Here is a 24,549-nt window from a genome sequence, read left to right as displayed (position 1 = left end):
TTTTTTTTTAAAAAAAAATATTTTTATGTTATTGGTCCTTTAAGTTACTTAGATTCAATCTGCTCAACAGGCAAATGTACTGTATGCATAATAGTGATAAATTACCTGTCCGGGGACAACAGCTCGGGAGAAGAGTTTATTTAACTGGACCAGCTCATTTGGCGTTGTGTCAAACTTCAGAGCAATGCTGTTTAAGGAGTCTCGGGACTCAACCTGGCACAGACAAAAGATAAAGAATGTGTACATGCATAATTTGAAAGTCTTCTATATTATTACTATTATTAAAGGGGAACTCCACAAAAACATAACTTGAGTTTTTTGAAAAGTAAACAATTTCAAGCAACTTTGCAAAATACATCAATTAAAAAATATGCAGACTTTTCATGATTTTTAATGGTTTCTGACAGTTCCCTAAGCCCAGCCCCCTGCTCTCCTGCTGATCTGTCTGACTACTTTGCTGAGCTGTCTGACTACTGTTACTTTGTATCAACAGCCATTCTGTCCTCAGCCTGCATCCTCCAAACCCCACAATTCCCTGCACACGTGATTTCAGTAAGGAACATCACAGTACAATGCATTGTGGGTTATGTAGTTCCTGCATGCTGTCTGTAAGCTGTGGAGAAGTTGTTACAATTTGTAACATCAGTTTTTAGTCCCAACTTCCCTGCCAGGATTTCAAATGATGCAGAAAGAGAAGAACTGTTAAACAGCTGGATTTCAGCATTGAAAATGGCATTTATTCAAACTTTTTGAAGAAACAGGTAACTGTGATGGTTATATTAGGGGTTTCTGTGTTATGTGGGCCTCTATCAAATTTTGGTTTGGAAGCCGGAGTTCCCCTTTAACATGTATTTATAAAACAATGACATATTGCGCAGCTCTGCAATAAGTGGGAATATAAATGGCACATACAAGAAAACATACAAAAACCAACCGATAGTGCTTACAATTTATTTATTTATATATATATATATATATATATATATATATATATATATATATAAAAAATTATTTTTTATTTATTTATTTTTTAATAAAAAAAAATGTAAATAGAGAAGATTGTAGGCAATAGTCTGGGTAATAAAATAAGATCACTATTTTTAGGAAGATAATGTGTGGTCATGCTAAGATAACCATTAACTGTCAGTCTTTCTGGGATGGGCTTTCCTGCCAGCTCCTCATAATCTCACATAAGAATGCAGCATCAGGGAGTATCATACCTGACAACTAAAGTTACCCACGTGATACTAAATTGTAAAGGAGAAGTAAAACATTTAAGGTAAAATCCTATGATTCTAACCACTAATTTTTCCAGGCATTCCTGGGTGAAGGTATCACAGTACAGAATGTCACAGCAGATTTTTGTATTCAGCTTCATAGGTGCAGGGGATGCCTGGGATTAGCAAAGAGGATGGAGGCATGGGTGGTCTGGGGCTTAATTTGATTAAGAGAACTGTTAGCAAGTTAGAGAAAAGAATCATTGGGGTGGGCCTAACTAATTGCCCCCCCCCAACCGAATCATTTTAATTTTACTTCTCCTTTAAAGAATGGGGGGAAAAAAAAAAAATTCAGATATTTCAATCCACTACATTAAGGGGCAGATAAGGATCGAGTTGTGTTTTCCACAAAAAAAATCAAGTTTGAGTATATTTTGGAGTCAAATAACGATTTTTTTGGTTAAAATTTAAAAAAAAAAAATGAATTTTTTGAGATTTATTATACCCCGACCATGGAAATAGCTTGAATCTGAAACTACACCATCTAAAACTTGTCAAGGTCACGTAGGATTCAATGGCAGAGGTCCCTTGAACCATTTGAAGATTAAAGGAGAAGGAAACCCTGCAGAAAAAAAAAAACACCGTACCCACATAGACCCCCTCTCCCTCCACGCTAACTGCCCCCCCCCCCCCCCCCCGGGGAAATGCCCCATACTTTATACTTACCCCTCGTTGCAAATTCTTGCAGCGGACTTCACGGCAGCCATCTTCCGGGTCCTCGGTAAGCGGACTAGGAGATCGGTATGTCGGTAAATGCGCAGATGGAGCAATTTGCCAGTTTTCGACAAATGTGCATGCTCCGAAACTGACGGAGATTGCCGATCTCCCAGTCAGCTTACCTAGGACCTGGAAGATGGCTGCCGTGAAGTCCGCTGCCAGAATTTGCAATGAGGGGTAAGTATAAAGTATGGGGCATTTCCCCAGGGGAGGGCAGTCTACGTGGGGTACCGGATTTTTTTCTACAGGGTTTCCTTCTCCTTTAATAGCCTTCATGATGTTCGAGTTTTCTTCGGAGGGTTTTGCCCAAAAAACAATTTTTTTCACAGAAAACTCGATCAATTCAAGTTTTCAGGTTGTTAACCCCAAACTCGCTGATTCAAGTTTTTTTTTTTCATCTGAGTCTTTTCTTAATTAGAAACCATTTGACTTGTGATTTCATTCGAGGTATAAAAAAAAACTATAAAATTCGACCTTTGATAACTAACTCCCTAAATATTTAAATTATCTTTTAGCATCAAGGTTCAAGCTTGCCACAGAGCCCCCTCTTTATATAATTTGGTTGGAGATATAAATTATAGAAGTATTAAGCCAAGTACAGTGTTATATCAGGTGGTCTCCACCCATAAATGAAGAAAATACAATTCTAAGCAGCTTTCCAACAATAAATTAAAGGGGTGGTTCACCTTTAAGGAAACTTTTTCTATGTTATAGAACAGCCAATTCGACAAAACTTTTCAATTGATTTTGATTATTTATTTTTTATACTTTTATAGTTAATTGCCTTTTTCTTCTGACTCTTTCCAGCTTTCAAATGGGGGTCACTGACCCCATCTAAAAAGCAAATGCTCTGTAAGGCTACACATGAATTGAATTGTTATTGCTACTTTTTATTACTCATCTTTCTATTCAGGCCTCTGCAATTCATATTCCCATCTTATTCAAATCAATGCATGGTTGCTATGGAAATTTGTACCCTAGCAACCGGATTGCGGAAATGGCAAACTGGAGAGGCACTGAATAAAAAGCTAAATAACTCAAAAATCACAAATGATAAAAAATGAAAACCAATTGCATATTGTCTCAGAATATCACTCTCTACATCATACTAAAAGTTATCTCAAAGGTGAACCCTTTAAGTTACCTGTAATTGTAATTGCTACTGAAAGCAGTGTCTGTTTGGCTGTTTATAATCTCTTCACTCCGGGCTCTGACTCCTGAAACAATGTAGCAGAAGAGGCTGAATGACAGATCTGAATGAGAACTGAATTCTGCAATGTCGTTTCAAGAGTCAGAACCACAGAACAGAAAAATAATAAACAAATACTGATTTCAAATGCAGTTACATAATGAAAAATATCTTAGAACTACATTTCTTTTCAGTGTGCGAAAGAAGGTTTTTGTATATCTTCTATGAAATTAGCAGTGAGATCACAGAAACCACTTTATTAGACGTTTCCTCTATGCTCTTCACAGATCCTGTAATTCAAGAAGTACAGAAATAAGTATAAAAACATAATGTAAAAGTAAGAAGTACCTAAGATTTGGGTTCTGAAAAGTCTCATTAACCTATTTGTATTTAGGGTATCAGAATAAACTAGAAGCTGTGCGTTTAAAGAAGTTGTTCACCTTTGAATTAACTTATAGTACGATGTAGAGAGCAATATTCTGAGACAATTTGCAATTGGTTTTAATTTTTTTTATTATGTGGTTTTTGAGTTATTTCGTTATTTATTTAGCAGCTCTCCAGTTTGCAATGTCAGTAAACTGGTTGCTAGGGTCCAAATTACCCTAGCAATCATGCATTGATTTTAGTGAGAATATGGAATATTAATAGGGGAGGGTCTGAATAGAAAGATGAGTAATAAAAATTTGTAACAACAATACATTTGTAGCCTTACATAGCATTTGTTTTTTGATGGGGTCAGTGACCCCCATTTGAAAGCTGGAAAGAGTTAGAAGAAGAAAGCAAATAACCCAAAAACTATACAAAATAAATAATGAAGAAGAAAAGTTGCTTAGAATCGGCCATTCTATTACATACTAAAAGTTAACAAAGGTGAACCACCCCTTTGAAAGACAAGTGAAATGTAATGTAAAAGCATGAGAGTGCAAAGTAGAAGAAAAGCAATACAGGTATGGGATCTGTTATCCAGAATGCTTGGCACCAGGGTTTTTTTCCAGATAATGGATCTTTCCATAATTTGGATCTTCATACCTTAAGTCTACTAGAAAATCATATAAACATTAAATAAACCCAATAGGCTGATTCTGTTTCCAATAAGGATTAATTATATCTCAGTTGGGATCAAGTACAAGCTACTGTTTTATTATTACAGAGAAAAAGGAAATCATTTTTGATTATTTGATTATAATGGAATCTATGGGAGACATCTTTTCCGTAATTCGGATAATGAGTTTCTGGATAATGGATCGGATACCTGTATAGGTATAATAAAATATAGGGTTAAAATATATTCTATATATTTTTTTTTTTTATAAAGCCACAAATCACAGTGAAGAAATGCAAAAGGGCTAAAGGGTTAACAGTCAATCAACTCTAATACGCACGACGATAAAGAAATGTTTATTTCTCAAAAGTGAATTTTGCATCCCGTTTCCCATGGTAACAGGAATAAGAAGCCGACTGCAGCAAGGTTTGAGGGTCATTTCAAGAACATAGCAGCCAGAAAGGCTCCATTTTCTGATACTGCTGGGGGGGGGGGAGCTGTAATATTTCAGATCAATAATGATGACCCAGAAGGAGGATGGAAGGTCAATGTTTTCACGGTTGGATATTCAGCTTGTGCTTTTTAATGAATAAAAATGTGTAGCTAAAACAATTTGAAATACAGATCAATAGAGTGACAGCTTTTTGGATTCCAACATAAAAAAACCCCAGTTATAAAGGCAAATAGTGATAGGTAAGGAAGGCAAAGCTTACGGTGTATTCCATGGTTCCTTTGGGTCTCTGGAAGGACATCCGGCGCCCATCTTTCTTCTCCAGGGTTTTTCTCTGTCCGGTGTCTGTAAAACATTGAGGGAAGGCACGCGTTATATTCATGTTCTTGATCACCGGCTGCTGAATAGAGAACGGGAGGCAGACATCTATGCGAGCAATTGAGTACTTGCTCTGTGAAACTGGAGAGAGTCAGTCAGACTTCCAGCTGCCGGCAGAAAGGATTTTTTTTTTCTTAACCAATATGACCCACTGTGACAAGTGAATTACATTTGCAGTGCATGTGCCTTCTCCATTAATACTCGCATCTCTAGCAACGGTATTGGATGATTTAAAGGAACAGGTTCAGTGTAAAGATAAAAACTGTGTAAATAGATAGGCTGTGCAAAATAAAAAATGTTTCTAATATAGTTAGTTAGCCAAAAATGTAATGTATAAAGGCTGGAGTGACTGGATGTGTAACAGAATAGCCAGAACACTACTTCCTGCTTTGCAGCTCTCTAACTCTGAGTTAGTCAGTGACTTGAAGGGGGGGCCACATGGGACATAACTGTTCAGCGAGTCCTCAGCATTCAACTCAGATTCAAAAGCAACAATAATGACCCATGTTGCCCCCCCCCTCAAGTCACCAATTGGTTACTGCCTTGTAACCAATCAGTGGAAACCAAGAGAGCTGAAAAGCAGGAAGTAGTGTTCTGGTTATTATGTTAGACATCCAGTGACACCAGCCTTTATACATTATATTTTGCCTAATGAACTATATTGAAAACATGTTTAATTTTGCACAGCCTATCTATTTACCCAGTTTTTATTTTTATCCTTTAAGGCTCCGTATCATTTTAAGAGAAGCAGGTTTCTCAGTGTCTTACGACGAATACATTTAAATGGGGTCGTCCACTAGAGTCCTGGGCGGAACCAATTTCTAAGACCCGGTCCCGCCACCCGCACACTACCTGACCCGGACCCGCAACTGCTTTATCCGCAACCTGCCAACCACCATCAAACAGAAAGTGATGGTGCTGCAAACCGAAAGTGACCTTTGATAAATGGGCCGATAAATGTAAAAAAACCAGCAGTCAAACAGCACCACATGCACCATAAAATCCATTTGTTTAAAATAAATAAATGTTGAATGAAAAAAAACAAAATAAGGACCCATTGATAAAAATGCAAGGAAATAATAAAAGCTCTTTCTGCCTGCATGTATTTTTAACAAATCAATAAAAACTTAGGCTCTTCCTGAAAATCTTAAGCCATCTGGTTACTCTACTTGCCACAGCAGTACCGCCCACTCAGCTCTGAAGGAACAGCTATATTTGGCACTAAATGTGGTTACACACAGGAACTAGCAGATGAGATTGTATACGAGAATAAAAGTGGTGCAATAGCCCTTAAAGGGGCACAGATCTAGAAGGGTACCAAGGCTTGAAAATGGGCACAAATGTTAAAAAAAGAGGCTGTTCACCTTTAAATTAAAATTGAGAATGATGTTCTGAGACAATTCCCAATTGGTTTTCATTTTTTATTTGTGGTTTCTGAGTTATTTAGCTTTTTATTCAGCAGCTCTTCAGGCTGTAGTTTCAGGTTGCTAGGGTCCAAATTACCCTACCAACCATGCACAGATTTAAATAAGAGACTGGAATATGAATAGGAGAGGGACTGAATAGAAAGAGGAGTAATAAAAAGTAGCAAAAACAATAAATGTGTCGCCTTACAGAACATTTGCCTTTAGATGGGGTCAGTGACCCCCCATTTTAAAGCTGGAAAGAGTCAGAAGAAGGCAAATAATTAAGAAAACTATAAAAAAAACTATAAAAAATAAATCATCAAGACCAACGGAAAGGTTTCCTAGAATAAACTAAAAGTTACTTTAAAGGTGAACCGCCCCTTTAAGCAAATGGCTCTGTTTACATGGAGATCTTTGTTTTGGCATCAACACACACACAAATCTGAAGTTTACATGACAACATAGCTAAAAGATTAACCTATTCCAATGCTTCAGCTCTTGCTATTGTAACTATTGCATGTTGCCTGCAGACTAGAGAAGAAAAAAAACAAAATCTTTTCAAATTTAGGCCTGACATACTGCTTGGTGACTGTTCATTTCCAGCTTAGGATCAGTGTATAACAGGGGAAATTCCTTTGTCCCAATAGGATGGAATGGAATGAAACTGCACTCCTTCCTAAATTAGCATCCGATTATTTCCAAAGTAACCGAACATACATTATCACATTCCCAACGGAAAGTACAGGAGAACAGAATAAGGGGCAGGGCAAAACGCAATGAGAAATGGACTTTATCACTGTGCTTAGGTGCCTTTCGCACTTTTTTTTTTTTTTTTAAAGGAGAACTAAACCCTAAAAATGAATACGGCCAAAAATTTAATTTTATGTACTGAACTTATTGCACCGGCATAAACTTCTCAATAGCAGCAATGATCCAGGTTTTTAAACTTGTCACAGGGGGTCACCATCTTGGAAAGTGTCTGTGACACTCACATGCTCAGTGGGCTCTGAGCAGCTGTTGAGAAGCTAAGCTTAGGGCTCGTCACTAATTATCCAGCAGAAAATGAGCTTCCTCTGTAATATAAGCTGGTGCTACAAGACTGGTTTCTGTGCAGCCATGTAGTAATTATCTGTGACATTTCTATTCTATGTGTACTGTATATTGTGAGTGGGTCCCTAAGTTCAGTAAGTGACAGCAGCACAGAGCATGTGCAGTGAATCAGCAGAAAAGAAGATGGGGAGCTACTGGGGAATCTTTGGAGAAACAGATCTTTACTGCTAAAGGGTTGCGGTTGCCTTGGGCTGGTACAGAAGCACAATACATAATGTACAACATTTCTAGCTACTTCTTTAGTAAAGCTTTAGTTCTCCTTTAAGCTTGCGTAAAGATCTTGGTGCAATTCTTGAGCTTTAGTTCATTACTTCCCTACAAAACCAGTGGCACATGGGCCTGTGTTCAGCAAAGTTTTATAAAAAACAATGAATACATAATGCAGTAGAAACTAATCAAATGGAGGTGCATCACAAACCCCCCATAGTTAGAGGGATGTGATAAACCAAAAAAAGCAAGGTGAAGTCAAAATATTTAGTGACTTGCATGATGTACAGGTATGGGACCGGTTATAGAGTGTACTTGTGGTTTTGGGCTTTTCCAGATAACAGATGTTCCGTAATTTGGATCTTCACACCTTACGTCTACTAGAAAATCATGTAAACATTAAATAAACTGAATATGCTGGTTTTGCTTCCAATAAGGATTAATTATATTATATTATACCAGTAAACCCCCGATTCTCTAAAGAATCGTTAATGAAAGAATGCTAACAACAGTGAGGCAGCAAAATGCGATGGGTGCTGATTCACTCTGCATTCCCAGGCAGCAACTGGCGACGCTAATTTGTGGGGATGTAGAGTGAATCTGTGCCTCTTGCTTGTTATTACCTATCTGCTATTAGAATTTTTAAATTTTGAGTTTATTGGTAGTAAAGTGTTACTGAAAAATTTCTTTATAAACAACATTTTTTGTGAAAATGTTCTCCTGTCCTTGAATGAGTTCTCCCTGGTGAGCTGTACTTAAAATTTTGACTTTAACATCAGATGAACGCTGCACTCATAAAAGATGAAAATGCAACATAAAGTTGACCATGACCAAACACAGGCTCAGATAGGTAAATGCCGACTTTATCCAATGTTTGTCCTTGTGATTTGTTGATTGTCATGGCAAATGCAGCCTTAACAGGGAATTGTCGTCGTTTAAGTTTAAAAGGTAATTCGTGGTCAGAACTGGTGACAGAGGCAGTGGAGTGGCTGCCGGTACTGGTGACAGAGGCAGACAGTTTATTAACTGGTGTGACAGAGGCAGTGGAGTAGCTGCCGGCACTGGTGACAGAGGCAGTGGAGTAGCTGCCGGTACTGGTGACAGAGGCAGACAGTTTATTAACTGGTGTGACAGAGGCAGTGGAGTAGCTGCTGGCAGTCGGCACTGGTGACAGAGGCAGTGGAGTAGCTGCCGGCACTGGTGACAGAGGCAGTGGAGTAGCTGCCGGTACTGGTGACAGAGGCAGACAGTTTATTAACTGGTGTGACAGAGGCAGTGGAGTAGCTGCTGGCAGTCGGCACTGGTGACAGAGGCAGTGGAGTAGCTGCCGGCACTGGTGACAGAGGCAGTGGAGTAGCTGCTGGCAGTCGGCACTGGTGACAGAGGCAGTGGAGTAGCTGCCGGCACTGGTGACAGAGGCAGTGGAGTAGCTGCCGGTACTGGTGACAGAGGCAGACAGTTTATTAACTGGTGTGACAGAGGCAGTGGAGTAGCTGCTGGCAGTCGGCACTGGTGACAGAGGCAGTGGAGTAGCTGCCGGCACTGGTGACAGAGGCAGTGGAGTAGCTGCCGGTACTGGTGACAGAGGCAGACAGTTTATTAACTGGTGTGACAGAGGCAGTGGAGTAGCTGCTGGCAGTCGGCACTGGTGACAGAGGCAGTGGAGTAGCTGCCGGCACTGGTGACAGAGGCAGTGGAGTAGCTGCTGGCAGTCGGCACTGGTGACAGAGGCAGTGGAGTAGCTGCTGGCAGTGGTTGTGCTAGTTTAGTAGCTGTATCTCCAAATGGTGCCCCTGATGGCTTCAGCAGAGAGATGTAGTGAGGAACAACACACTGTATGAACAGTCTTGAGGAGATTTAACTGAGGAGAAAGGGCGCAATGGAATATACAAACGTTCAGTGGGCGGATTAGTTTGCTTTGACCCTTGTGACCTGAATGGTGCGTGTTGATTGGGCAGCGTGGTGCCACCCACGCAGGTACGCAAGATCCTAACCTTTCGGCTGAAGTTGCGCGCGCATCTGCGCATCTGCCTCCCTAGATCCTAACCTTTCGGCTGAAGTTGCACGCGCATCTACTAATCGAAGGCCGCATCTATCTGCCTCCCTAGATCCTAACCTTTCGGCAGAAGTTGCGCGCGCATCTGCTAATCGAAGGCTTCGGCTGAAGTTGCGCGCGCATCTGCTAATCGAAGGCCGCATCTATCTGCCTCCCTAGATCCTAACCTTTCGGCTGAAGTTGCGCGCGCATCTGCTAATCGAAGGCTTCGGCTGAAGTTGCGCGCGCATCTGCTAATCGAAGGCCGCATCTATGTCTTTCGGCTGAAGTTGCGCGCGCATTCCTTAACCGAAGTTGCGTGCGCATCTGCCTCCCCGCCACTCGGGACATAGATAGGCCTTCGATTAATATATAGGATCTCTGCTCTGTCCCCTACACTCAAAGGCAACTTCAGGTATTGTTTCCATGCAAAGCAATAGCAGCATTGATAATCACTGTTACATCACAGAGAGACAGAAAACTACACAGGTGAAAATTCCATTGGCCCTTTAACTGCCTCTCCCTTCAGGGACCGTGACTCCGGAGGGGGCGGGCGCATGTCAGCGTGACGCAAGGTGAGCACTTACCCAATAAGCGAGCAGCGTTCTACAGCTGCAAGTCAGTCAGCGCTGCGATTGGTCAATCTGTCAGGGAAAGTCTTTTCTAGGTGGCGCCTTAGACCACTAATTGCGAAGCTGCGGTTTTGCTGGAGTTGGTGGAAGTTGCAGTTGAGCATCAAAACCAAAGGCAAAAGTCCCGGGTATTAACCCGTCCTGGGTTTTGCGCTTATTATGGAATAGGTGGGCGGATACCATAAGGGGCTATGGTGTCATTGTGGGCGTGTCCGGAGAATGTGAGCTGGGGGGTGACCGGATCTGTATATGAAGCCGCGCTGCTGGGAGCCGGGTGTATCGGGAACAGCTGCCGGGAAACAGCGACAGGAGAGCGGGCGCTCGCTCATTGAACTCTCCCTGTGAAGAGAGCGCCTAGGCCTGACATGACGTCCCGCAGGTAAGCGCAGCAGTGTCCAACTCTTGCGCGTGCATCTGCTAATCGAAGGCTTCGGCTGAAGTTGCGCGTGCATCTGCTAATCGAAGGCCGCATCTATGTCTTTCGTCTGAAGTTGCGCGCGCATTCCTTAACCGAAGTTGCGTGCGCATCTGCCTCCCCTCCACTCGGGACATAGATAGGCCTTTGATTAGTATATAGGATTAATGGATAAAATGGAGTCTATGGGAAATGGAAATGCTGTAATTCGGAGCTTTCTGGATAACAGGTTTTCAGATAATGGATCCCATACCTGTGTATCCCTTCGATGAGTCAATTTTACCCCCAACCTGATCCGCTGACCAGCAAGAAACAGACCTGCTGTTATCGTCAATCAAAAATTATTTCATCAGAAGTGGGTGGAGCAGAAAATGCACATAGGGGTAAAACTTGCTATAGATAAAACCCGTGACCCGCCTCCCAAATCCCCATCAATACCTGCACCCAAAAGTCTTACCCGTAAGTTGCCCCCTCTTTTGTGGGTAACACGCAGGTAGCTGCCCCGCTGCAGGACTCTAGTGCAGACTATCTATAGGGGCATTTTTTTATTATTTGTGGTTTTTAAAAGTTATTTAGCTTTTTATTCAGCAGCTCTTCAGTTTGTGGTTTAAGCAATCTGGTTGCTAGGCTCCAAATTATACTAGCAACCATGCACTGATTAAAATAATAGACTGGAAGATGAATAGGAGAGGGACTGAATAGAAAGTTGAGTAATAAAAAGTAGCAATAACAATACATTTGTAGCCTTACAGAGAATTTGTTTTTAGATGGGGTCAGTGACCCCCATTTTAAAGCTGGAAATGGTCAGAAGAAGAAGGCAAATAATTAAAAAACTAAAATAATGAAGCCCAATTGAAAAGTGTCTTAGAATTACTATTACATACTAAAAGTTAACTTAAAGGGATACAGTCATGGGAAAAAATTTTTTTTTCAAACAGTTAATAGTGCTGCTCCAGCAGAATTCTGCACTGAAATCCATTTCTCAAAAGAGCAAACAGATTTATTTATATTCAATTTTGAAATCTGACATGGCGCTAGACATATTGTCAATTTCCCAGCTGCCCCAAGTCATGTGACTTGTGCTCTGATAAACTTCAATCACTCTTTACTGCTGTACTGCAAGTTAAGGTGGCCATACATGGAGAGATCCGCTCGTTTGGAGATGTCGCCAAACGAGCGGATCTCCCTCCGATATGCCCACCTTGAGGTGGGCAATATCGGGCTGATCCGATCGTGGGCCCTAGGGCCCAACGATCGGATCCTAACTATGCCTAACGGGCGGTCGGATCACGGGACCGCATCAACGAATAGATGCGGCCGCGATCCAACGGGATTTTTTTGTCCCATCCAATTGAGATCTGGCCGATTTTCGGCCAGATCTCGATTGGTGAATCCCGTCGGGGGCCCCATACACGGGCCAATAAACTGCCGACACGGTCTTTAGAGTGGTATCACCCCCTCCCTTTTCCCCCCCAGCAGCCAAACAATAGAACAATGGGAAGGTAACCAGATAACAGCTCCCTCACACAAGATAACAGCTGCCTGGTAGATCTAAGAACAACACTCAATAGTAAATACCGATGTCCCACTGAGACACATTCAGTTACATTGAGAAGGAAAAACAGCAGCCTGCCAGATAGCATTTCTCTCCTTAAGTGCAGGCACAAGTCACATGAGTGGGGGCAGCTTGGAAATTGACAAAATGTCTAGCCCCATGTCAGATTTCAAAATTGAATATAAAAAAATCTGTTTGCTCTTTTGAGAAATGGATTTCAGTGCAGAATTCTGCTGGAGTAGCACTATTAACTGATGTGTTTTGAAAAAAACATGTTTTCCGATAACAGGACCCTTTAATGGTGAGCCACCCCTTTAATCATAGAATTACGCAACTTTCTTACATAAGCCAATCGCCGATCTCTGTGTAATCACAGCAGAAAACCCTGTTGCTTCAGTGTGGGTTTCTGTAAAAGAGCAGATTGTGCCAGTGTTCATGACAAGTCATTTTGAAGGCCACGTCCAACATGCTCAGTGGCCACAACAGGCGAGAAACGGCATGTACTCATCGATCCTTTGCTGATCTGCAAGTGCCTTCAGCTATAAAATCTCTCACATTCACCTCTTAGCACACAGGCAGCGTTCCCACAAGTTCTTTCACGTGTATTCTGCATTTATAATCTCTCGCCTCCCTTAGGAGCGGATACACACCCTTGTAGAAGGCAGAGATTTCATGGTGACAGTATAAAGTCAGTGCATGTACGAAACCAAAGTCCATAACAGGAATAAAATGTATAAAAAAAACTGTATGTAATATCCAGATATTAAATACAAGGAGTACAGCGAGTTTGCACAGGAATGCAGCACCAAAACATCATAACATTAAAAAGTAGGTCAGGAAGAGATAGATGATGGGGAGGATTGACACATGAGGGTCGGGGCCCACCGGGTTTTTTCCCGGTGTCCCGCCGGGCCAGTCCGACCTGCTTTTACCTGTCAATCAAAAACAGACTCCCCTACTGCATGAATAGGAAAAAGACAGGTTGCCGAGTGTGGGACAGTGAAAAAAATAATCTAATTATTTCATAAAAGGGTACAGAATATTTAACAGGTATGCGATCCGTTATTCGGAAATCGGTTATACAGAAAGATCCAAATCACAGGAAGACCATCCCCTATAGACTCCATTTTAATCAAATAATTCAAATTTGAAAAAAGTATTTCCCTTTTCTCTGTAATAATAAAACAGTAGCTTGTACTTGATCCCAACTAAGATATAACAAATCCTTATTAGAAGCAAAACAATTCTATTGGGCTTATTTGATGCTTACATGAATAGATTTGAGATATGGCGATCCAAATTGTGGGAAGACCCCTTATCCGGAAAACCCCTGTTTCAACTCCAAGCAATCTGGATAAAAGGTCCCTTCGATGTATTTAGAAAATCTCAATGAAATTAAGCTTATAATGAATTTTTATTTTTGCAACGGATGCCTTTTAGCGTTGTCTGCACTTAAATCTGGTCTGGATTAAGCTGTAACAACCACACCCTGCGAGCAACACCACAAAGCACATGTTAGTTTTATAGAAAAGTGTTGCCTTTAGTTAGTGATGGGCAACTGCAGAAGTGTTTGACTTCTGCCTGGCTGCTCTTTATGTTTGCATTCAGGCAGCACAAATATTGATGTAATAGTTCAGTGTGATGGCAGCCAACTGAACAAAACACTAAACTGATTTTCTGTCCTGTGCAGCAGCCCTATGGACCTTAGCCCCAATGTTACGGCTCAACTCATGCGTCATCCCAATAATGTGGCACAATACCCTGCAGATAAGGCCAAGGGCATGAGCAATAAGTGCTGGCTAACTGGAAGATGCTCAGTTCCACTGCAAAAGCTTTATCCAGCCCCCACCCCATTTGTAAAACTTTGAGAAACCTCATCTACAACCTTAGGGCTAGGGCCACACGGGAAGATTTCAGGGAGATTAGTCGCTAGGTGACTAATCGCCGCGACTAATCTCCCTGAATGGCTTGCTGGTATCTCGCACCTCGTGAGGCAATTTCGAGCGACTTTGAAAAACGTATCGCCGCGTGTGAATATGCGCAGGCGACTTTAGCGCTAGCGGGTGCGAGATACCAGCAAGCCATTCAGGGAGATTAGTCGCCTCAAAGACGCGGCGATTAGTCGCCAGGCGACGAATCTCCTGTAATCTTCCCGTGTGGCCCTAGCCTTAAGGGGTGGTTCACCTTTAAAGGGGAAGGAAACCTAGCTGGCGCAAACCCCCCACCCCCCTCCCGTTTGTTGCCCACCCTCCCTTCTCCCCCCTGGCCTACCCGCCCCGCAAATGCCCCTAACTTGTTACTTACCCTTCTGCGCAGGTCCAGTCCAGGGAGTTCACCGACGACATCTTCTTCCACGCGATCTTCTTCCTGCTTTGAACGGCGCATGCGCAGTAGGATCATTTTGCCGGTACGATCACTGCGCATGCGCGTGACTTTTGGCGCGTGCGCAGTAGATCCCTACCGGTGAGATGATCCTACTGCGCATGCGCCAAAACGCCGTTCACAGCAGGAAGAAGATGTCGTCTGTGAACTCCCTGGACTGGACCTGCGCAGAAGGGTAAGTAACAAGTTAGGGGCATTTGCCCAGGGGGACGGGTAGGCCAGGGGGGAGGAAGGAGGGTGGGCAACAAACGGGAGGGGGTGGGGGGTTTGCGCCGACTAGGTTTCCTTCCCCTTTAAATTAACATTTAGTAGGTTATAGAATATCTCATTATAAGCAACTTTTCAATTGGTCTTAATTTTTTTGCTCTTTATAGTCTTAATTTCTTGCCTTCTGATTCTTTCCAGCTTTCAAATGGGGGTTACTGACCCCATCTAAAGCTGGCCACAGACATGCAGATTATTAGGCTATATTGAATGAACGAACTTCCGTTCCAATCTCCCGGCCTGCAACTGCAATTCTAGTAAAGAGTATAAATCACATGATGCTCGGGCCATTAATTGACAGGCAGCAATCGTATAAAAGCATACCTCCCAACATTCTGGAAATAAAAAGAGGGACAAAAAAGTTGGCGCGCTTAGCACAGCGAAATTTTTTGACCACAACTATATTTGTGGCCACACCCCCTAATGACCATGTTCATTTTACATGTCAGGTTATGAAAGTTTGAACATATTTCTATGTTTTTTTTCAGTTATTACAGTTTTGCTAATGAAGGTGAATTGCCCTTTAAACTGTGAGTCTAACTTCTCCCAAGAGACCCGTTATTATATAGTGTTACAATTACTTATTAGCTTATCTCAAAATTGTTACAAAAGTATCTTATCTACAGCTGTGGCTGTTCTGGGCTCTCTGCCAAAAGCCAATTAAGTTAGAAACTTTGTTTCTTTTTCTGGCTGTTCAGTGCAGAGAGAATCGGGACTTTCCAGTACAAACGAGGGACTGCGGGTTGTAGAGTCCTGTGCGGAACCAATTTATAAGACCCGACCCCGCAGCCTGAGACCCAACCCGCATATTTACCCACTTTGATATGCTACCCGACCAGGACCCGCAACTGCCTTATCCGCAACCCACCGACCACCATTAAACAAGAAGTGATGGTGCTGCAAACCAGTAGTGACGTCATGAAAAGTGAGCGGGGACAGAAACACGTTTTGTAAAACTTTAAAAGGAGTAAAATATAGACAATATTACATAAGATAAGAAATTTCGATGAGACCCGCAACCCGACCCGTATCTATACCCGCACCTGAAAATCCTCCCCTTATTCCGCAGGGTGCCCTTTTTTTTTTCCGGGTAACCCGGGGGTACCCGACGCGCTGCAGGACTATAGCAGGTTGAGCTGTCAAAAGCGGGACTGTCCCACTGAAAATGGGACAATTGGGAGGTAAAAGTTATGTCTGACAAATAGTAGTGACAGTCACCCACTGATATAATCAGATAGGCAATACATGCAGAGATATTATCGGTAGCCAATATAAATGTCCGACTGACAACAACCAATCACCATGGCACGAAAAATGTTGGAACAATCCACACACAGTCCAAATCTCTGTTTCCTACGATACTATCTTTGTGTCTATGGCCAGCCTTAGGCTACAAATCTATGTACTTTTTATTACTCATCTTTCTATTCAGGGCCTGTCCTGTTCATATTCCAGTTTCTTATTCAAATCAATGTGTGGTTGCTATACTAATTGGGACCATAGCAACCAGATTACTGAAACTGCAAACTGGAGTGTTGCTGAATAAAAAGTTAAATAACTCACAAATCACAAATATAGTGAATAAAGTACCCCCTCTTGTAAAATATAAGGATATTATAAGTTATCGAGGAGTTTCATGACCATATACTGATTGCCAATTGTCACAGAATATCGCTCTCTACATCATACTAAAAGTGAAGTGAAAGGTGAACAACCCCTTTAATTAATCCATTATACTGCAGAAAGGCTTCTGGGTCTGATCTTTCTATTGCTGGATCCATTTCTCGTGATGTGGTTCTATACGGGTGGGGTGGAATGAAAGCAACAAACCTGAAAGGTGAAGAGGGAAATCAGCAACAAAGGTGCAGATCAGTGACCCCCAACCAGTGGTCTATCAGCCCCTTCTCATATTGCGCCCAATATCCTCAAAGCAGGGGCTTCGTTTTTTTAATTCCACATTTCTACATGGGACAAGGAAACAGTCAGCAATTACTAGGCAACCACTGGGCTGTTTTTTTTTTTTTTTGCACACTGAGGCTCCCCAACATAATACACATTTGGAAATGGCCAGTACCGCAACTAGAGGGGAGGGGCCCTGGTGAGTGACGCGCAGCCGGGCCCCGCCCCCCTCCGTATGGCCCGCATTTCAGTGGCGCGCGTAGATAGAGGGTATAGCAAAAGCGGACGTACAAGCAGATGCATGCAGCAGCCATCCACTACATCCACACACAAAATCCCTTTGGGTTCTCTGAGGTTAAGCAGATAATAGGACAATGTTGTATATACAACAACATACTGCAAATATATATATATATATATATATATATATATATATATATATATATATTATATATATATATATATATATATATATATATATATATATATATATATATATAGTGAATAAAGTACCCCCTCTTGTAAAATATAAGGATATTATAAGTTACCGACGAGTTTCATGACCATATAAAAATATGAGGATATAATACACAAAAGCCATGAATATCTTGTAAATTATATCCTTATAAATGGTGAGTTCTGATGTCATTTCTGTCACATGACTCATTGAAACTTGTGTATTATAATAAATAAAGTACCCCCTGTTGCAAAATATGAGGATATTAGAAGTTACCTAGGATTTCCATGACCTGTAAAAAAACCCTCGGCCTTGTACTTTTATATGGTCATAAAACTCCTCGGTGACTTATAATATCCTTATAATTTACAAGAGAGGGTACTTTATTCACTATATAATACACAAAAGCCATGAATATCTTGTAAATTATATCCTTATAAACGGTGAGTAGTGATGTCATCAGTTATAAACGGTGAGTAGTGATGTAATTTCTGTCACATGACTCACTAAAATGTGTGTATTATAATTAATAAAGTACCCCCAGTTGTAAAATATGAGGATATTAGAAGTTACCTCGGAGTTCCATGACCTGTATAAAAACACTCGGCCTTCGGCCTCGTGTTTTTATATGGTCATGAAACTCCTCGGTAACTTATAATATCCTCATATTTTACAAGAGGGGGTACTTTATTCACTATATAATACACAAAAGCCATGAATATCTGGTAAATAATATCCTTATAAACGGTGCCTAGTGATGTCATCAGTTATAAACGGTGACTAGTGATATCATTTGTCACATGACTCTTTAAAACCTGTGCATTATAATAAAGTACCCCTTTTTGGAATATATAAGGATATTAAAAGTCATCTCCATGACCCGTATAAAAGCACTTGGCCATTGGCGTCGTGTTTTACGGAACTTTTCACTCCTCAGCAACTTATAATATGATCCTTATATTTTACAATAGGGGGTACTTTATTCACTATTAATATTTTACAGGATATTCACGGCTCTTGTGTATAATGTTGTACTGTTACGGATGGACGGTGAGGAAAACAAGAGTTTTTAAGGTGTTTCCGCCTTTCCAGTGAGCTGCCACAGGGATGCACCATATGGCAATAGTTAGAGGAAGGGATCCTGCCAATTAGACTATATAAGGCAGGGAATCCAAGCTGCAGCTGTTCTCTCTCTAACTGCAGTGACCCTGACTAAGTTCCTAGGTGGAAGGGATCGTGTGAGTTGCAGTTGAACAAGAGCTGAGTGTGGGGGGAGAGGGCTGAAGAATACACGTGTATGTACAGAATAAGGCCAGGGTTTCAGCAGCAGTGATGGAGGGAGGGGACATGCACCTTTTGACGCTCCCCTGTTTATTGACTTAGTACTTTGTGTTTATGTTTAGAGCAAAGCTATCCAGTCTATGAGAGACACTAGCATTCATCTGCTGAGAGTTACAGTCGAACAACAGCCGCCGCTGCATCGCGTATCTCTGACCTGAGCGCAGGGCTTGCGGGGGCCGAGCCATGTTTTCTCTCTGTACGTCCTGTAGACAATCCTGGAAGCGAACCTGTCGGTGGCCGTACCACAGCCGGTTGACGGTACCGCGGAGCACACGGCTGCTCCTGCCGGTGACATCGGTGAGATAATCCATGTGTCAGCGGACCCCAGAAGGGGCGATTCCGATCTACATTCCCCCACTCAGTCACCGCCACTCGTTTCCTCCTCCGCAGTAAAACTTTATCTTTCCCTCAGCTGCAAGTTATTGCCAACTTCTCCGCCAGGCCCCGCCCCTCCCTTCATCTGTCGCTCTGAGTAGAGGTGCGTATCCCTGGAGGACGACACGCCCCGGCATTAGGCCCCTCCCCTTTCATCTGTCGGTTCTGTGTAGAGGTGCGTGTCTCTCTGGTGCCGAACCTTCCTCAGAACTAGGCCCGAGTGACGTCTCACTAATTGTCTACCTATCCGCAACCTTCATACAAAACTCTAAAACTATATTAAAAACACCCCTTGGTATATCCCATGTTTACTTTTTTATCAACACCCCTCTGTTAGAGATAGTATATCCCGTGTTTACTAGTGTTCAGATAGGTAAGGAAGAACCATTTTAGATAGTAGGGGGAATGGTATAGTAGAATGAAAAAACTTCAAATTCGAAGTTTCTTTAATTTGACGGTAGAATTTCGAAGTTTTTTTGTACTTCGAAATTCGACCCTTGATAAATCTGCCCCTTAGCGTTGCACATTTGGACCTGTCTGGCCACTCTCGATGTGAAGTCACACAGTACAAACCTCCCAAATGTCCCTTTTTCTGAGGGACAGTCCCTCTTTTGACAGCTCAACCCGCAGTCCCTCATTTGTACTGGAAAGTCCCTATTTTCTCTGCACTGAAGAGCCAGAAAAAGAAACAAAGTTTCTAACTTAATTGGCTTTTAGCAGAGAGCCCAGAACAGCTAACAGGTGCAAATAAGATACTTTGTAACAATTTTGAGACACAAAAAAACAGATTAGATAAGGAGAATTATTTTCAAACTTTCATAACCTGCCAAATTTTGTTAAATGAACACGGTAATTAGGGGGTGTGGCCACAGAAAGGGGGGTGGTCAAAAATGTTTCTGCGCTATTTGTGAAAAGATTTTTGGTCCCTCTTTTTACGAAAATGTTGGGAGGTATGCAGTGACCAAGTCCCTGCTAGACAACAGCCTGATTGCTCTGCCCTGGGCCTGAGCACTGCTAAACTCACCACTGGTTGTAGCAGGATCTACTGCAGGTTGTAGAATAATGAGATTTGGGAGGGGGGGGATCCTGTCATGAAAGTGTCCAGAAAATTGTGTCCCCTTTGACAGTATTTCCTTTAGAGTGTGTGTGGGGGGGGTGGTCTTCTAAAGAGGGTCAGTTTGGCACTGCTGGGGGCTGATAAACACAGTGTGAGGGGGCAGATAAGGCCTGGTGGGTGGGTGAGATTGAGGAGCAGTACTGTTGTAAGGGAAGCAGCAGTTTTGCTGGTAAATAAATATACTAGCATCTAGCAGGGCTGACTGAAATAAACAGTGCCGGAACTACCGTGATTGCGACTGCACCAGGGCCCACACCCCCTCTGGCCCACCGGCCGTTTGCACACTAATGAATACGATTCGAAAATCGCTTTTGGAGGGGGGGTCCCGTGCTGCACAGCCTGCACCCCGGCCCTGCGAGGGATAGTAACGTTACTGGATATTAAGCTTAATTGGTCCAAACTGAAATTAAAAATAGGCTCTGTATTTCAAGTACACAGAGGCCCAAACAGCCCCACACAGGTCCAATAAATAGTTTCACAACATCCCAGTCCACAGATTCCCAGTCCAAGTGAAATACTATTGAAAAAATATACATATTGAAAAACATATATATGTTGAAAAATATATTGAGAAAATATATATAATGAAAAAATATATATTGAAAAAATACATATATAGAAAAAATATATTGAAAAACACATATATATATAAGTATATAAAATGGAGTGAATAGAGAATAGGACTGACTTGGTTAAAAGGGCCAATTCAAAAATTATCAGTCCTATTCTCTATTCACTCCATTTTATATACTTATATATATATGTGTTTTTCAATATATTTTTTCTATATATGTATTTTTTCAATATATATTTTTTCATTATAGATATTTTCTCAATATATTTTTCAACATATATATGTTTTTTCAATATGTATATTTTTTCAATAGTATTTCACTTTTCATCTTTCGTTTTTCTCGTTTTTTAGTTTTTTCCATTTTTTGATTTGCACTTTTTCATCTTTTCATTTTTTCATTTTTTCATTTTTTTATTTGCATTTTTTCATTTGTATTTTTGCATCGTAATTAATTATTTCCATATTATTTTCATTTTGTTTTCATTATTCTATTGTTCCATGTTTCCATGTTCCCATGTTTCCATTTTGCTAGTCTGCTTTTTCTCTGGGACTTAATTAATTATAGATTTATATGGTAACAGATATGTTTACATTTATATATTGATATACGTTAGTGGCCTTTTCGGTCTTATACTAATTTGCATTTTTAATAGACATGGTTTTATAAGCTAGTTCCCTGTAGGGGGCGCTTTAGCTTCTGATGAAGTGACTTGGGTCACGAAACGCGTTAAGCCGTTCCCCTGCCTGCTCCAACAGTGTATTTTACTATACCTAATAAAGATTGGATTTTTTAATCAAGTTTGGTTTCCCCGGAGCCTGCCTGCTGATGTCGTCCATACAACCTAACTTGCTATACCTTTGCGTCTCCGCAGCCAGAGCGGCTTTGGACGGATCGCTGTGATTGCAGGCCCAGTAACGCTCTCGCATTTTCACTCACAAGGATGGTGTCTGCCCATGTGCACGTGTGAGCCATTTTACCTTTACAGCCCACCCTCCTGCTCTTAACGGAGGCTCTTAACGGAGGTGATGGTAAGACGGGAATGGGGAGGCAATAGTGGCAGCTAATGGCGGAATGGTTGTAGGTCTGAAGGTGGCCATAGACACACAGATCGAGGATTCGTACGATTTTCGGATCATGTGTGGCGTGTGCCGACATCTTTCGTCCGGCGGAGATCGGTCATTTGGTCGATCGGTCAGGTTTGATTTTGACCCGACCGATCCCGCCGGAGCCCATGGCACATCGTAATCTGATCGTTCGGCCATACGGCCGAACAATCAGATTACTCCTGATATAGCCATGCCTGTTAATGGCATATCGGTGAAAGATCCGCTCGTTTGGCAACATCGCCAAACGAGCGGATCTTTGCCTCTATGGCCACCTTGAGGCAAGAGATTGCGGATATCAGCTGCTGTGAAAAGGGGAGGGGTGAAAGGAAGAGGGGCTAGCCTCAGGGCTTTGATGTTTTAATGTACATGTGATCACCATCAGTGGCTAGAGGAGGAGATCCAGTTGGTATATTATAAAGTTGCGTTACAAATGTATAGTCAAATGTCAGTTAACTTGTTAATACAATTGGTTGTGGCCTTTTCAACCCATGAAGGATGTGTGGATTGGTGTCTTCATTCCAGGTGGTAAGTAAGGGTCCGAAACTTGACACTGCCCATGTCAACGTTGAGGAAATAACTTGCTCTTCTTCTCTGGGGTCAGTGTAAATACACAAACTGTCACAGCAGTGACGACCGCAGCCATGTGAAAGGACAAACACAGCCTTGTTGTAGGTCTTTCCCCCTCGGCATTGCTTCCAAGTCACACATTCCCCTCCTATACCAGAGATGTGACTAAAGCAGCTCAGTGGGGGCCAGTTGTGTGAGGCAAGCTAACCACTCCTGACATAGACAGGGCAACTGGAAAAACAAAAACACTCAGCTGTTGAAAAAACAAAAACACTCAGCTGTTAGCTATGGGACTAGCTTTTTTAAGGGAAAATATACTGTATAAGTGTTAATACAAAAAGTATGAGCATATGGTCGATTGTGTGCACAGGAGATTCTGCCTCTGCACGGTTGCAATACCACAAGGGGTAGAACTCCAGGTTTGAGGAGGGGGCCCAGGGGTATGTGGGGGCCCCTAAGGTGGCAAAGCTGCTGGGCTCCAGTCCAATGCTGGGGACAGTATAGCCTAAATCACTGTCATTTGTTTTCCTATGGCTGTATAGGACACTAGTCTCAGCCCACTTGAGAACTTCATCATGGCAGCTTCTGGTGACAGATTGTAAGCCCTGTTATCACCATGAATACTTAATTCTTCTTGAGACTTCATAATATTGTATTATGCCTGTGTTTTACCTTCTGGGCTCATGCTCTGGGAGAAATCATTTAATTCCTATTGAGGTCAGCGGCATCCAGCTTTCCTGTGTTCCATTTCCAACCCACTCACTGGCTAGGTGTAAAATGCATTCATAAATAAATCCCAGATCTGACATTTGTTAAAAAGCCAAATCGACAAAAGTAATGCCTCACGCAGCCGCAGAAGTATTAAAAAAAACAAAACAAAATGAGATTTAGAGCTGCTTTTGTTCTGTATTTGCACCCATAATAAAGGTGATTTGTTAACTAGATCCTGGTTCTGTACATAGAGCTACTGCTATAATATTATGTATTTCCTTTAACCCTGTTCTTTATCAGGCTACTTTTTGAGCTGACAAAAGTGCTTGTCAAACATTTACATTAAAGCCTGTGGGGGCTGCTTCAGGTTTTGCCTCTGCATTTTTTTAGGCTACTAAAAACAAGTTACTGTACAGTACTTAAACGGGCTAAAATGTGCCTAAATAACATGAACAAAATACAGATTTTTTTTACCAATGCCTGAAACCATCATGCAAAATAACTTAGTCTTAGGGCTATATCAAGGGGGGATTCTCTCTGCTGATGAATTTATATTAATTGTGGTTTTGAGTTATTTAGCTTTTTATTCAGCAGCTCTCCAGTTTGCAGTTTCAGCAGTCTGGTTGGTGGGGTCCAAATTATTCTAGCAACCATGCATTGATTTGAATGCAGCAATAACAATAAATGTGTAGCCTTACAGAACATTTGTTTTTGTAGATGGGGTCAGTGAAGTTTTTAAAAACTATAAAAAAAATAAATTGTGAACACCAATTGAAAAGTTGTTTAGAATTAGCGTGTAACGATCAGTACTCACTAGGGATGGGCACATTTTTTTGCCTTGTTTCGCCGCAGAAATGACGCCGATAGATTTGTATGACGTTGTGCTACAAAAAAAATAATAATTCGCAGCGCGTCAACATTTTTTTGACGCCCATAGACGAACGAATTTTAGGTGAAACGAAACGGGTCAAATTCACCCATCCCTAATACTCACCCTGGTGGTCTAGTGGTGCGGCGGGGACGCCCGCCATGCCGCTCCTCTTCATCCACACTGCCAGTCTCTTAGGGCGCGGGCGCATTTCCGCAATTTGTATGCTCATTGACGCTGGCGTGTTCACATCAGAGCGCAATGGCGCGAAATTCAAACGGTAGTTAAGGGACCTTTGTAGTTGTAATCATTGGCCATTATAGGTTTCTGCCTTGTGAGTTCCTGGTGCCTCCGTGCTGTTAAGCTTCTGATATCTGATTACCTGTTGTGACCTCTGCCTGTTTTGACGATTCTGATCTCTGAAATCCTGACTGGTAACCAACTCTTCTATATCCGTATCCCTCCTTATTGAT

General features: G+C 41.8%; 1 protein-coding gene across 5 annotated transcripts in view; it reads right to left on the bottom strand.

Annotated features, from left to right (window-relative positions):
* Positions 1-24,549, bottom strand: part of oxr1.L (oxidation resistance 1 L homeolog) — a 308,951-nt gene that overhangs the window by 56,607 nt on the left and 227,795 nt on the right. For 3 of the 5 annotated variants that reach the window (XM_041565208.1, XM_041565209.1, XM_041565210.1), the window contains exons 4-5: positions 4,939-5,021; positions 106-213 (exon numbers count right to left, since the gene is read on the bottom strand). In XM_041565208.1, the coding sequence (XP_041421142.1) occupies positions 106-213; positions 4,939-5,021 (191 nt within the window). 5 annotated transcript variants of the gene reach the window in all.

The sequence above is a fragment of the Xenopus laevis genome, chromosome 6L (assembly GCF_017654675.1).
Source record: "Xenopus laevis strain J_2021 chromosome 6L, Xenopus_laevis_v10.1, whole genome shotgun sequence".
Lineage (NCBI taxonomy): Eukaryota > Metazoa > Chordata > Amphibia > Anura > Pipidae > Xenopus > Xenopus laevis.
This window is presented reverse-complemented; position numbering and strand designations above follow the sequence as displayed.